At 40.6% G+C, this 12903-nt stretch overlaps 1 protein-coding gene across 9 annotated transcripts in view; it reads left to right on the top strand.

The window, feature by feature from the left end:
- The window catches only part of EPB41L5 (erythrocyte membrane protein band 4.1 like 5), a 145912-nt gene extending 133430 nt beyond the window's left edge, over positions 1-12482 (top strand). For 4 of the 9 annotated variants that reach the window (XM_027589454.2, XM_035726665.1, XM_027589456.2 and 1 more), the window contains 3 exons: positions 2237-2278; positions 2639-2769; positions 6094-6227. In XM_027589454.2, coding sequence (XP_027445255.1) covers positions 2237-2278; positions 2639-2769; positions 6094-6187 — 267 coding nt within the window. In that variant the 3' untranslated portion in view covers positions 6188-6227. Of the gene's footprint in view, positions 1-2236; positions 2279-2616; positions 2770-6093; positions 6228-7807 lie in introns of those variants that run through there. The other 5 variants (XR_003519120.2, XR_003519121.2, XM_027589459.2 and 2 more) reach the window with 5 other exon arrangements.
- Positions 12483-12903: the final 421 nt, after the last annotated feature.

Raw genomic sequence — 12903 nt, 5'->3', positions numbered from 1 at the left:
CAATCACTCCCGTCTGCGGCCGCACTCCGTGTTCATCCGGCCTGTGACCGAGCGTTTCTATCTCTGGCACCTGACCTCGTGTGGAGTCTCCAAACCCAGAAGATGCCTGCGGTGCACACCCGCGCCGCTCCTTCCGGGGAAGGAAGGGGAGTCTCCTTGGGTCTGCTGCTTGTTGGGTCCCTGCTGGAGGAGCAGTGGCCCGACTGTGCTGCGGATCAGTTTATGGCACCCCCGAGCTGAGAGCCCGCGCCTTGGCTCCATCTCTGCAGCTGGCTTCCCTGCCCTGATACCTGGGAGCTCTGCCGCACTCATGCACCCCCAGTCATTCTGTGACCCCGAAGGCCCTGGGACCACACTGTCCCACGAGGGTTCCACCCCCAGCTTAGCCACTGGAGCGACGTCCCTCAGCGGAGCCGACTTCTGATATTTCCGATTTTGTGCTCCGCGGCTCTATCACTTGCCAGAAGTGGCGGAAGGAGGCCCCCTCCCCCGCCGTCTATCCTCCCGAATATCGCCTTGGATTCACTTCTCCGCACATCCTACCTTCCAGAAAGTGGTCACTTTTCTGTTCAGAGAGTTGTTGCTATTCTTTTCTTTGATCTCCTGTTGAGTTTGTAGGTGTTCAGAATGGTTTGATCCCTATCCAGCTGAATTCCTGGGACCGGATGAAATTTAGGTTTCCTACTCCTCTGCCATCTTGCTCCGCCTGGTAATTTTTTACTGTTGAACTCCTAAGTTGATTTTGTGTCTAGTATACTTGCAGAATCCTTTCATTAATCAATCTGCTCATTATCTTTAATCTGTCAGATTCTAGGGTGTGTTTCATACCTGTCTACAATTATTGATTAATTCACTTCTCATCTATTGCCAAATCTGTCATTTTAGATAGGCTGTGAGGTACATATATATTAATGGTAATTATACTTTCTCCAACTCCTTTGAGTACTTTAAAGTGTTCTTCCTTGCCCCTTTATTCTCTCTTACTTTCCCTTTTGACTGATATAAAATTGACACCCTAGCTTTCTTTTAAGTTTATATTGCCTAGTATATAATTTCCTGTTCTTTTATTTTCAGCCTTTTTGTATCTCTTGGTCTTAGGTGGACCTTTTGTGAACAACAGTTTGCTAGATTTTTTTTTTAAGATTTTATTTATTTATTTGACAGAGAGATAGAAGAGCATAAGCAGAGGGAATGGCAGAGGGAGAGGGAGCACCAGGCTCTGCACTGAGCAGAGATCCTGATGTGGGACTCAATCCCAGGACCCTGAGATCACGACCTGAGCCTAAGGCAGACGCTTAACCATCTGAGCCACCCAGGCGCCCACTAGATTTGTTTTTTAAATCTTATTTGAGGATCTCTATCCTCTGATTGTGTTTAATCCATTTATATTTACTGTAATTATGGTTATTATAGGACTTGTTTCTGCCAAACCATTTTTTATTTACCTTTACCATATATTCTTTCTCTCTCCCTTGTATTTCTTGTGGTAAAAGTGCATTTTCTTAATATTGGTGGGAAAGCCATACTTTGTACTTTTATTCTTCTGGTGCTCACTTATTAATAAGACATGGACTTATGTAAATTTTTTTCTTATCAGAATCTAAGACCACGAGTCTAAGGACTAGTCTATAGTTTCTATAAAATAGGAGGAGTTCATTAGCTTCTAATTCTACACGTAGAAGTAACATTTAGACAATTAAACATTAAAAAGAATGTAACAAAGCCCCTGTGACTCAGGAGCAATGTGAGTGTTTCTATATGCATGAATGATAATTAGAGAATGACCTGTATATAAGCAGATTTTTTTTTCTGTTTACTTTCTTTGTGCTTTCCATTTGGATTAGTCATAATCCACTTTTCAGGATGCTGCCAAGAAGGCTATGATTATTTGTAATGAACTGAAATGTCAGAAAATAAAATGTTAAACTGGATGCTGGGGTTGGAGGGTCGGGGAAGTCCTATTAATAAGGAACTGAAAGTAGTAGTAGCATTCTTGGAGTAGAACATTTTTAAATTAAAGAGATTCTCAAAATTAGGACAGTTTCTTAAGTGGTGAGTACGGCATCTGTGTTGTAGAAAAGGATCTTGGATTCAAAGTGCATGTCAGCTCAAGGGGAGCCATTAAGAACTGTCTCCCTCTACAATGCATTCTGTAGTAGTAGAAGAAAACATTATGAGAATGATTATGAAAATAAGTCTTCCCTAAAAGTAAATACATATATAAAATTTATTTCAGGTGTCTTCAGCATCCATGATCACACCACGGTGGATTGTACCAGTAAGTTAATGATATTTGATTTACCTTTTATTTTGATTACCCTTTCAGAGTGAGGCCTAAAGGATTACCAAACTCTTGTTTTTCCTTAAAAATGGGGTCATTCCCAAAGTTCTGTTAACTTAATGGCTTCAAACTCGTGATTTAGCTTTTCTGTTTGTAAAGGCTTAAAGCTGCCGACAAAAACAAAACTAAAAATCTGAGGTGGAGGATGGTAAAAAAAACAAACCAAAACAGCCCATGACCATCAAAATCCTCTTACTTATTACCATAATGATTAGGGAAAGGTGGCTTGGAGCTGAACTGCTGATGCCCAGGCCTGTGTTGTCACCTCTGCTCAGGTATGGTGTCTGTCTCCCTCAGCAGAGCAGCGTCCTTTCCAATGGACTGGTAGGAAGTGGACCATCCTTGGCAGGGAAGGAGGAACATGGTAACAGAGAAGTAATCTCGCTGATTTCTCCCCCAGCACCATTCTTGGTGGATGCTGTGACCAGGTGAGGAAATTATTTCTCCATTGCAGTTCTTAGGCATCTGTTAGGAGGAAAGAATAATAAAATTAATATATTTATAGCAGTAATGTCAGTTCTTTAACTGAACTTAATTGAAACTGGATACATTTTTTTCTCTGTTATTTAGAATAGTGTTTTTTGTTTTCTTGTCAGTAACAATTTTCTACAAAATTATGAAGTAGCCCTTATATATTTTTATGAAGTCTTTATAAATGTTAATATGTTAACAGGCTTATCTTAAAAAGTTTATATTTATTTTAAAATTCATTTGTGTCTTTTCCTTTCATTTTTTTACTATTATGTTGTCCATCCATAAGGTGAAGAGTCATAGATAAGAGTGAGGTAGGAGATTCCCAAGATGAGGGCTTTGAGTGAGCCCACATACCTGTTACAAGTTCATTTCAACATATTGCTTGCCACAAACAGAAGCTGGACTCAAGAGACCTTTTGTTTGGCATGTAGTTCAACTCTTCATTGTTAGGACCAAAACTGTATCTATTTTGCAAAAGATGTACAATTGCCTTCATTCTCACCTCAGACTTTTTCCTGGTGGTCTGTTTCTCACATCCTCCTGGTGCTGAGAGAGTGTAGGTCAGTTGAAGTAGATGCTTTCCTTAATTAATTAAGAAATTTCCTCATTAATTGGAAGATTTATTAGAGCCAGTTAACTTGAAAGAAATTGATAATTTCATTTTAAAGTTGTTCTCTTATCCCCACAGTCTTCAAAGTAATATAATCACTCAGCAAACACTTATTGAATGTCTGTTATGTACCAGGCATTGATTTTATCTGGTTTGGCAGCACTGAAGATAGCAGTGAACAAAACAGGCTTGGGACTTGCCGTAGGGAACTCACATGTAGTTGTCAAATAGCACTGTATACAATTTTAATAGGTTATTTTTCTAACCATTTATATGCCTAGTAATTGCCACTGTAAAAATAGAGATTATGTGCAGAGAACCAGGTAATAATGCTTTGTAATTGAGTTTATACAATAAAATGAGTCCTTAGGACTTCTAAATTAAAAATTACAGATGAAAGAAGAGATTGTCTACATTCCTTCCCAAAACAAAATAGTCATAGAGGAATTAAAGAGATCAAAAAGGACAGGTAGTGCACCTGAAACTAATATAATGTTATATGCCAGTCGTACCTCAAAAAAAAAAAAAAGATAAATGAATCAGTGGAATAGAGTAGGGTCTAGAAACAAACACACATATACAGTTACCTGATTTGTGAAAAAGGGATGGTGTAGTGCTGTGGGGAAAGGATGGTCTTTTAGTAAATCAGCTGGACAAATTAAATATCTGTGTGGGAAAAGATTAATCTTGACCCAGCCTCAGACCATACACAAAAATCCATTCTTGATGGATTTCACATCTAAATGTGAAACATCAAATAATAAAGCTTTTAGAAGAAAATATAAGCAAACATCCTGGAGATCAGGAAAATTTTTTAAACAGGTCACAAAAAGCTTTAATAATGGGAAAAAATCAATAACTTGGATTATATCAAGAACTTCTGTTCATCAAAAGAAATAATTTCAAGATCTCAGAAAGGGAAGCCAGAGAGTGAGAGAAAATACTTGCACTTCCTCCCTCCTCCCCTTTGATCTCTCTCTCTCTTTCTTTGACAAAGGAAAGAATCTTTATATATCTAGAATATAAAGAGCTCTTGTAAATCAAGAAAAAAACCAGCTAAATAGAAAAATTGGCAAGACTTGAAAAGGCAGTTCAGAAGTGGATATCCAGATGGTCAATAAGCATACAAGACAGTGTGCAACTTGACTAGTCATTGAGGAATACAAATTCAAACCACCATGTAGTGACCACTATATACTACCAGAATCACTGAAGTGAAAAAGACACATAGTATCAAGTGTTGGTGAAGGTATGGGGCAACTGGAACTTTTCAAAGTGGAATAACCATGTTGGAAATAGGTTTGGCAATATCTACTAAAGCTGAACATACCCAGTGACTCAGTGATTCTATTATATACATGCTCAGTAGAAATGTCTATCAGAGGACATGTGCAAGAATGTTTACAGCAGCTGTATTCATAATAGCCTAAGCTGTGAAAACTTTCCAAAAGCCCATTAATAGTCAACTACATAAATAGCAATGCAAATGAATTGTGTAAAAATAATTATGTATATTAGTTTGTTGTGTAACAAATTGCCACATATTTAACATCTTAAAACAACACACATTTATAATCTCATTTTCTGTGGTTCTGAAGTCTGGACACTGCTTTGCTGCGTCCTCTGCAACTACTGCAAGCCCATTAGTTAGTGAGTTTTGCCTGTATGTACAGTTTCCAAATGGTGTTCCAGTGCTTCACTTTTAAATATGAATAGGTGCTTTCCTCATAAGTGCGAAGAGAGCCAAAGATTTCCATATGTTTGAGGAAAAACTGAAACCAGTAAACTGAAAAAGAAACAGAGGAAAGAAGGGAACATGAGCATCCGAAACTTCACAAATGATAGTTTCATGAGAAAGGAGATGCTGCATCCATCTAACACTAATAGGAAATGAAAAAGAAAGGAAATAGAAAACACAGTGTTTTTAGAAATTATTAACCATGTTAAAAATAAAATCCAAAGAATGTGTGGAAGATAAGATTGAGGAAATCTCCCAAAAAAGTAGAACAAAAAGATGAAAACTGGGACAGAAGAGAAAATTGGAGAATTGGTCCAGGCAGTCCAATATATGAATCATTGAAGATCCAGAAAGAACAGAGCACATAAGAGAAAATTGTCAAAGGAATTGAGATTTCTTGGAAGTACTTCAGTTTTTTTTAAGATTTTATTTATTTGAGGGGGAGACAGAGCATGAGCTCTGGGGGAGAGGCAGAGGGAGAAGCAGACTCCCCGCTGAGCAGGGAGCCCAACGTGGGCCTGATCCCAGGACCCTGAGATCATGACCTGAGCCAAGGCAGACGCTAAAACGACTGAGCCATGCAGGTGCCCAGAAGTACTTGAGTTTTTAGATTAAATGGGCCTGAGTACCCAGCAGAGAGAATGAAAATAGACAAAACCAAGGACCATCATGAAATTTCAGAATATCGGAGTTAAGAGAGGATATATAAGTCCAGAGAGGGAGGTAAAAAGTACATGAAAGGATTGGTAATCAGAACAACAGCATACTTTTCTGAAAGCAAGAAGGTAATGGAGCAATGCCTTCAGAATTCTGGAGGAAAATTATTTTTCACCGAGATGTTTATATCCAGACTATCAATGAAGTGTGAGATTAGAACGAGTAGACCTGGAGTTTCTCTAAAATATATACTTCTCATGTGTTCTAACTCAGGCATTTACTCACTGGAAGATGTGTTCCATTAAAACAAGGTGATTATCCAAGAAGGAGGAAGACACAGGACCCAGGAAACAGGTGCAGGAACTGACCAGGAGGAAGGTGGAGGAAAGTTCTGAGGCAGCAGCTGCCCCACTGGTCTAGGAACAATTCTGTACAGATTTGAAGACGGGGGATATGGAGTTCAAGGAAGGATATTGCCAAGAGAAAACACAAACACGTGGCTTACCACAGTTTTTGAAAAACTACATGACATGTCTGAATGTACTGTGGAGAGATCCATGGTTCTAGGCTGCAAGCTTAAGGACAAATTAGAAATAAGTACAGAAAACGGAGCAAACAGTGAAAAAAAATGAAGCAGTTCTTCAATCCAGGAAGAACAAATTATATAAGAAAAAATATATGCTTATATCAGTTGTGAAAATATTTACATAATTACAACAAACACTGAATATTAACATGATGAAAATTGTTCGTTTAACTGTGTTGAAAAGGTAGGAAGGAAGGATTTGGGAGCTGGTGAGTGGGTTCTAAGAATGGTAAGCCTTCATAATCCATGGCAGGAAGTCATTGTAGAAACAGACCACTTGGACTTTAGCTAGTTGTACATCACAATCACCTGGAGGGCTTATTAAAACACAGCTTAGGGGCGCCTGGGTGGTGCAGTTGGTCGAGTATCCGACTCTTGGTTTCAGCTCAGGTTGTGATCTCAGGATTATGAGATCAAGCCTGGTGTCAGGCTCCACACTCATCACTCAATGGCTGAGTCTGCTTGAGATTCACTCTCCCTCTCCCTCTTCTCCTCCCACTCATGCACATGTGCTCTCTCTCTCTCTTTCTAAAATAAATAAATTTTTAAAGCAAGTAATCACAGCTTACTGGGCCCCATCCTCAGAGCCTCCTATTCAGTATGCCTGGGGTAGTGCCTAGAATTTGCATTTATAACAAATCCAAGGGACTATACTTGGAGAAACAGAGATACAGAAAAATGAAGGAAAATGCCAGAAAAAAAAGAAAACTGTTGGAAGTGTTTGTCTCTATGTTGTAGAAATGGAGAGGGCTGGTACACATGACTGCTTTTTCAACTATCAAGCTTGTTAGTAGTTTCGACATGTTAAACTCTGTTCTTTGTACTATGTATTTTGATGTTAGGTTTTAATGAAACCGAGATAGATAACATTACATCCTTGCCTCTGAGTTTATGCTCTTCAACTATGGCAGAGACCCTTGGGTGCTTATGCAAAGCCCATATCCTTTTATTTTTCACATAACTCTGACAAAACAGATTAACTGGTGTGGGAACTCAGCCACAGCCATCTGGGACTATCTATATAAAGCACGGAACAGTGTACCCACTAACCTTGGTATTTCTTGAGCAGGTTTGCTGTCATGCTCAGCACAGTACTATTCTTGCCATTCATAATAATAACCCTGATTCATTAAGAAATGATTAAGTGTTTGGTATGTTTTATTCAAGGCAGTAGGGGAAATTGATATCTCTAGACTTCATTTCAAGATGAAATAAGCATCATTTATCGAGAAAATTCCCTTCTGTAAATATCTCATTGCCAAATTAGGTGTTGCAACATAGTCAGTCATTTAGGTCTATAATTTACTCTCAACCTGCTCCATGAAGCACTGGTGAAGAAATGCAGGTTGCTCCCAGCCCAGTGGTTTCACTGAATAATAACCCCTTCTTTCTTCCTTTCAGCTCTGTTCCAACGTTGGCGGAAGAAACCGTCTTGAAGCAGAAGTGTTTACTGACAACTGAGCTCTGAGGGATTGGCTCCTTCTCACCGGTAACTGGAAGATCCAGCACTCTGCAGCTGTCCGTCCTGGAATCCATTTCCACTGGAATGTTCAGATTCAGGAGCTTGTCCTTACTTGTGAGTAAAATGCTCACCCAGATTTGACTTCAATGAAAAACATTTTCCGTCCAACTGGAAATTTTTAATTACACTACATATTTGCCCAAATGAAGGTATCTGGTCTTTTACTTTCTATAATCGTATTAAAGTTGTGTATTCCTGAAACAAGGGAATGCTTTTCCCTGTTGTTTCCTTCAAACTCTTGGCTCCATCTAGTGGTTATAATTGTTCATAGCCCTTCCATAACCAGGCTGTCTGAAAGTCAATTATGGCCTTTTGAATGTTATTTCTCTCTCTAGTATCAAGGGTGAGTGTCCTTGATCTGAACACCTGTTAGAGAAGTTGCCCTTACCCATGCAGTACCTGGAAGTCAGGAATTTAGGAAATTAATGAGGACATCATGTAGGTAGTTTGAGGCCTAGTTGTTTATAGTTATTATAGTATAAAGAGAAGTTTAGAATACAGAAGGTTTTCAAGTGTCTCCCATACTTTTGACTTCTTACTGGACTGGCTATCTTAATACTTCTGAGTTTACATCAAGGTAAGCTAAACCTTGAGAAGAATACAGAGAAATCAATTGTGCATATTTTGTGTCCTGTTTTTTTCAGCCCTGCTTCCCCACAGGAAGCCCTCACATGCACCACACACATACTCTTAACTTTTCAGCCTGGATAGAGACAGCAGTCACTTCTCCAAACTGGCACCGATTTGGATATAGGCTCCATCTCCTTTTAATATGAGCTGAATAAATTTAGAACTTGTAAACTAAAGAAAACAAAACAAAAATACCAGGACAGAAATAAGGAATCGGGGGTTGAAGGGGATTTTTTTCTTGAACACCTACGTCTGAAACTGTACTTAGCATACTGTAAGAACTCATATCTCACCTTACATTAGGAATTTTGTGTTAATTTTAAAAAGTCTCTAGAAGCTCCTAATCACTTCTGGTATAAAAAAAATTTCTGGGTGTTAAAGTAGCACATGTGCATATAGAAAATGAAGAAGAGTATAAAAATAACCTCTTGCAATCGTGACTTCCAGAAAAACACTCTTATTTTAGCTTTAAAAATTCAGAATGCAGGAGGTAAACTGCAGTTGCTGCTGGAAATGAGGATGAGGTGGAAACCATGTTGGTATCGTTGTTAATCCCTGTGATCAAGGATTGATGTCAAACTATATCTCCTGGAATTTGATGTTTAGTTTTCTGCCCTGTATTATGTATATAACTGAGTGAATTTATGTTGCTCAGCACAAGAGAACGTCCAGTTTTGTGATCTTTAAAACTCCACGGTTTGGACTATCCTGGGTTCCCTGTAGCATAGTCATGTGCTAGGCAAACACACACTAGTGTCTGATTGGAAAGCTCAGGAATTTTAATCTTGTGCTGTTTCCTAGGGAGCTGTAGAGTTTGGAAACCACTTTTGCACAGAACAACTTTGCTGAAGGAAAGAAAGTTGGCACTTCTTGCTGGCTGCTTCCCCTTAGCCATTATGCTGAGCTTGTGAATTTCACTGGTGGAGCTCTTGCCAATTCTTAATTGTGAAACAAATTTTCTCGCAGCTGTAAGTGACACCTAGAACCAAGGGCTTGACCAGGGGCCGGCCTGACCCGAAGCACCCTGGACTGGACATCAAATTTCCAGTGTGTGACAATGCTAGATGTACTGAAAGGTCAAAGTTGTACATCTAACCACAGAGCAGCTAAGGTATTCCTAGATTGGAAGGCCTAAACTTCCCATCCAGTTTAGGAGGTAGCACCATCCTTATTTTAAACTTTTGCAATTTAGGAATAAGTTGCTGAAAATATTCTATAACTTCTGTGTCTTCGGGTACCTATATTCTTGCCAGTTAGCATATTGAAAAGGACTTTCTTAAAATTTACTTAAATCTCAGGCTTAAAGGAGGAAATTTTGTCTTTTGTCCTGACACAGAGTGGTAAACATGGAAATTAATACTTTAATGATGAATTAGCCCTGGCAGTTTAGATACCTGTCACGTATAACTTCCCTGTCATGACTGCTGCTGGTGCCTTCCCCAGAGTTGCTGTAACACTGATCTTGTTCTTGCTCATCTGAGAGTGGAGGGGAGAGAATGGCAGGGCTCAGGATATCTGTGAATGTGTCCGAGAGGGAAGGGAAGTCTGTCTCTGTGATGAGAAAGAAGCCGGTATATGTGAGTCAGTAAAGAATGTGAGCAGAGTGAGATTTGAGATAATACTGGATAAGAAGGCAGGTCGGTTACACTGAAGTGGGAGGAGGGACAGCTCTGATGGCATGACCCTCTGTTGACCTTCAGGGCATAGTCCTCCCCTACAAAGATTAAAACCCACCTGCACATCCGAGAATCATCTGATTAACTAAAGCTCTGATCCTCAGATGAGATGAAATAGCCCTACTGGCTGTTCAAAATGACAGCTAGTTGGGCAGGAAGTTTTTCTCTAGAATGAGGTTCCCATGCACCTTAGTAAATGTAGCTAAAAAGAAATATTGGCAGCATTTAATTAAGTCAGAAGTAATGAGAACATGTTTGAAAAGAGAACAAGAACAATAGTTTATTTGAGGGCTCCAGCTAGAAAGCTGTTAGCATTCTTCCGTTTGAAGGTAGTTTGGAGGTGATTTATAGCTGAGATAACTGGCCCAGATTGGCAACAAATAACAGGAGGCTTTTAGCCACAGGCTTAGCTACTCTGTGGTTACTTTCTTCCCAGATTTTCCAGTACCGGATTTGACTGTGGTAACTCATTAGGATCGGTGATGATGGAACTTGTGACTGGGAGCAGATTTGAGGCCGGTGCTGAGAGAGTGGCAGGGCTTCTTTTGTTGTCTTGCCAGGCCTCGTGGGTCTGTGGGGCTTGCAAGGACTGGGTTGTTGCTGCTGCCCCTGTCTCATGGCTTACTGTGCGCTCCGCCCCAGGAACGCTTAGTACAACCATGCAGTAGGCATCTGCTGCAGGCCTTGGGGGAGCAGAAAGGAGAGGAACCCCGCATCAGGCCCTTGGACAGCCCGGGTAGGGGAAGGGAAAGTTGGCATGGTGGTTTAAAATAAGAGTGGTAGGTTTCAGCTTTCTGCCCTCGACTCTTCTTCTGAACTTGTAAAATGATAAACAAGATCCTATTTCTTACTATTGTTGGTAGTGTCACCTTTGTATACACTGGGATGGCTCATTGTTCTTTCACGCCTGCCCTTCAAGGAGCACTGCTGAACAAAGGAATGACTAGGTTCCTTTGGTCTTGATAAATTTAGACATACCCTTAACAGCTTTCCTAAAATGTTTATATTGTTTTAAGAAAAATTCTTTTTAAAAATATTTCTTACAGCCTACTGACTGTCTTCACCTTTATCTGCTTTTGCACAATCACAGATGCCCTGTGGACAGTTAAGGATGAAAGCCCTGGGTTGTTCCTTGCATCTTGACTGCTTGTTCTCTTATGCTAAAACCCCCATCTTCTCTTGCCTAATAAGCCCCAGAATGAAAGCTCAGGTGTCACTTCAGAGACTTTGTTAGAGCAGAATTATTTGGCAGTCACTTACATAGAGAAAAATCTTCCATCTTTTTCTATAAGTAACGGTCTTGAGAAGCAAAGGTCTTGTCTTCTCATTGAGAACAGGGACGAGCGAAGTCTTCTGTGAAGAGCAGAGAGTGCTGATAATTCAGCGCTCAGCTGTGCGGCCGAAGCACCAGCGCGGTGCAGACGGTAGCACGCGCCCAGCTGGCTGTGCTGCCCCCAGGCTGCACTTACAAGGACAGGTGCCGTGCCTGCCTGGCCCCCCGGGGTCAGGCGAGTGTCCACGTAGGTTCTGCAGCAGCAGCTGCACGTGGAGGTACCCTTATTCGCACATGGGCAGGGTGCAGTCCTAGGGTCTCCCAGCTCTGAGAGTCCTCGTGAGGCCTCACCAGTTTCTAATCAATCTTGCCTTCAGCCTTTCGGTTACTTAGAAGCCTGGAATCTTCTGCAGACTGAGGAACGTACGTTTCTATATTATTTGTCCTTTTTTCTGCTCAGAAAGGTAAATACTCTATTTTTTCAATGATCAGAGGGAAGTTGGAAGCTTTTCCTATCTCTCAGCCTTCAGGATGAGGAAGTGTGTCTGGGGCATAGAAGTTGGTCCTGAGCCGAACGCCGCCGCGCGATAGCCGTAGTGATTTCCAGTTCTCAGACAGGGCTCGCGAGGCTCTTCCTCACGTTGCCTGAGACAACAGTTGAGTCACTTCCCAGGGTTTCTCTTTATCAGGGAGGTGTTTCCAGCACAGACCCCTGGCTTTTTATTTCCATAAGTAAATTTTCTTTTCTGGATACGATGGACAGTTAAAAGGACCTCACTAACTATTTTGTGTTTACTTTTTATATGTGTAAAGCTTTGCAGTAGCTTTTAAAGTGTAATTTATTTTTATATCGAGTGCACTATTCTTCACTGTGTCCCGCAGTTTTATATGACTTGTATTAGAAGCACTGCACTGAACTGAGTTGTTTGTATACTGACCTGAGAACTGTAGACGTGACCACAAATAAAGCTTTTGTGAAACATTTATGTTCTTATGAGCTGTTTTGAGTTTCTTGGAAGTGGAATACCTGCATGCTGCCTGTTTTCTGTGCTCCACACAATTGTTAGATCAGAGCTGCTGTTAATAGGAACACGAGGGACCACATGGAAGCCGTGAACAGAAGCAGCACCAGTTTTCAGTGACCATTTTAGTATGTGTGGTACAAATTTGGGAGTAGAGGCATTTTCAAAGTTTAAAAACTGCATTGGTCATTCCCAGCATATCCTGGCAGACACAGTTGTTGTTCCCAGGAGCAGCGTGGTACGGTAGAAACACAGCTCTACTACTCAATACCAGGAGACCTTGAATAAATTGCTTAACCAACCCACGCCTCAGGTCCTTTGGGACGGGATGGTACATTGTATGCGGTGAAGCATCCGGGAGAGAGTACTAGATG

The sequence above is a fragment of the Zalophus californianus genome, chromosome 3 (genome assembly GCF_009762305.2).
Source record: "Zalophus californianus isolate mZalCal1 chromosome 3, mZalCal1.pri.v2, whole genome shotgun sequence".
NCBI lineage: Eukaryota > Metazoa > Chordata > Mammalia > Carnivora > Otariidae > Zalophus > Zalophus californianus.
Note: the sequence above shows the minus strand (reverse complement) of the source record. Positions and strands in the feature narration are given on the sequence as shown.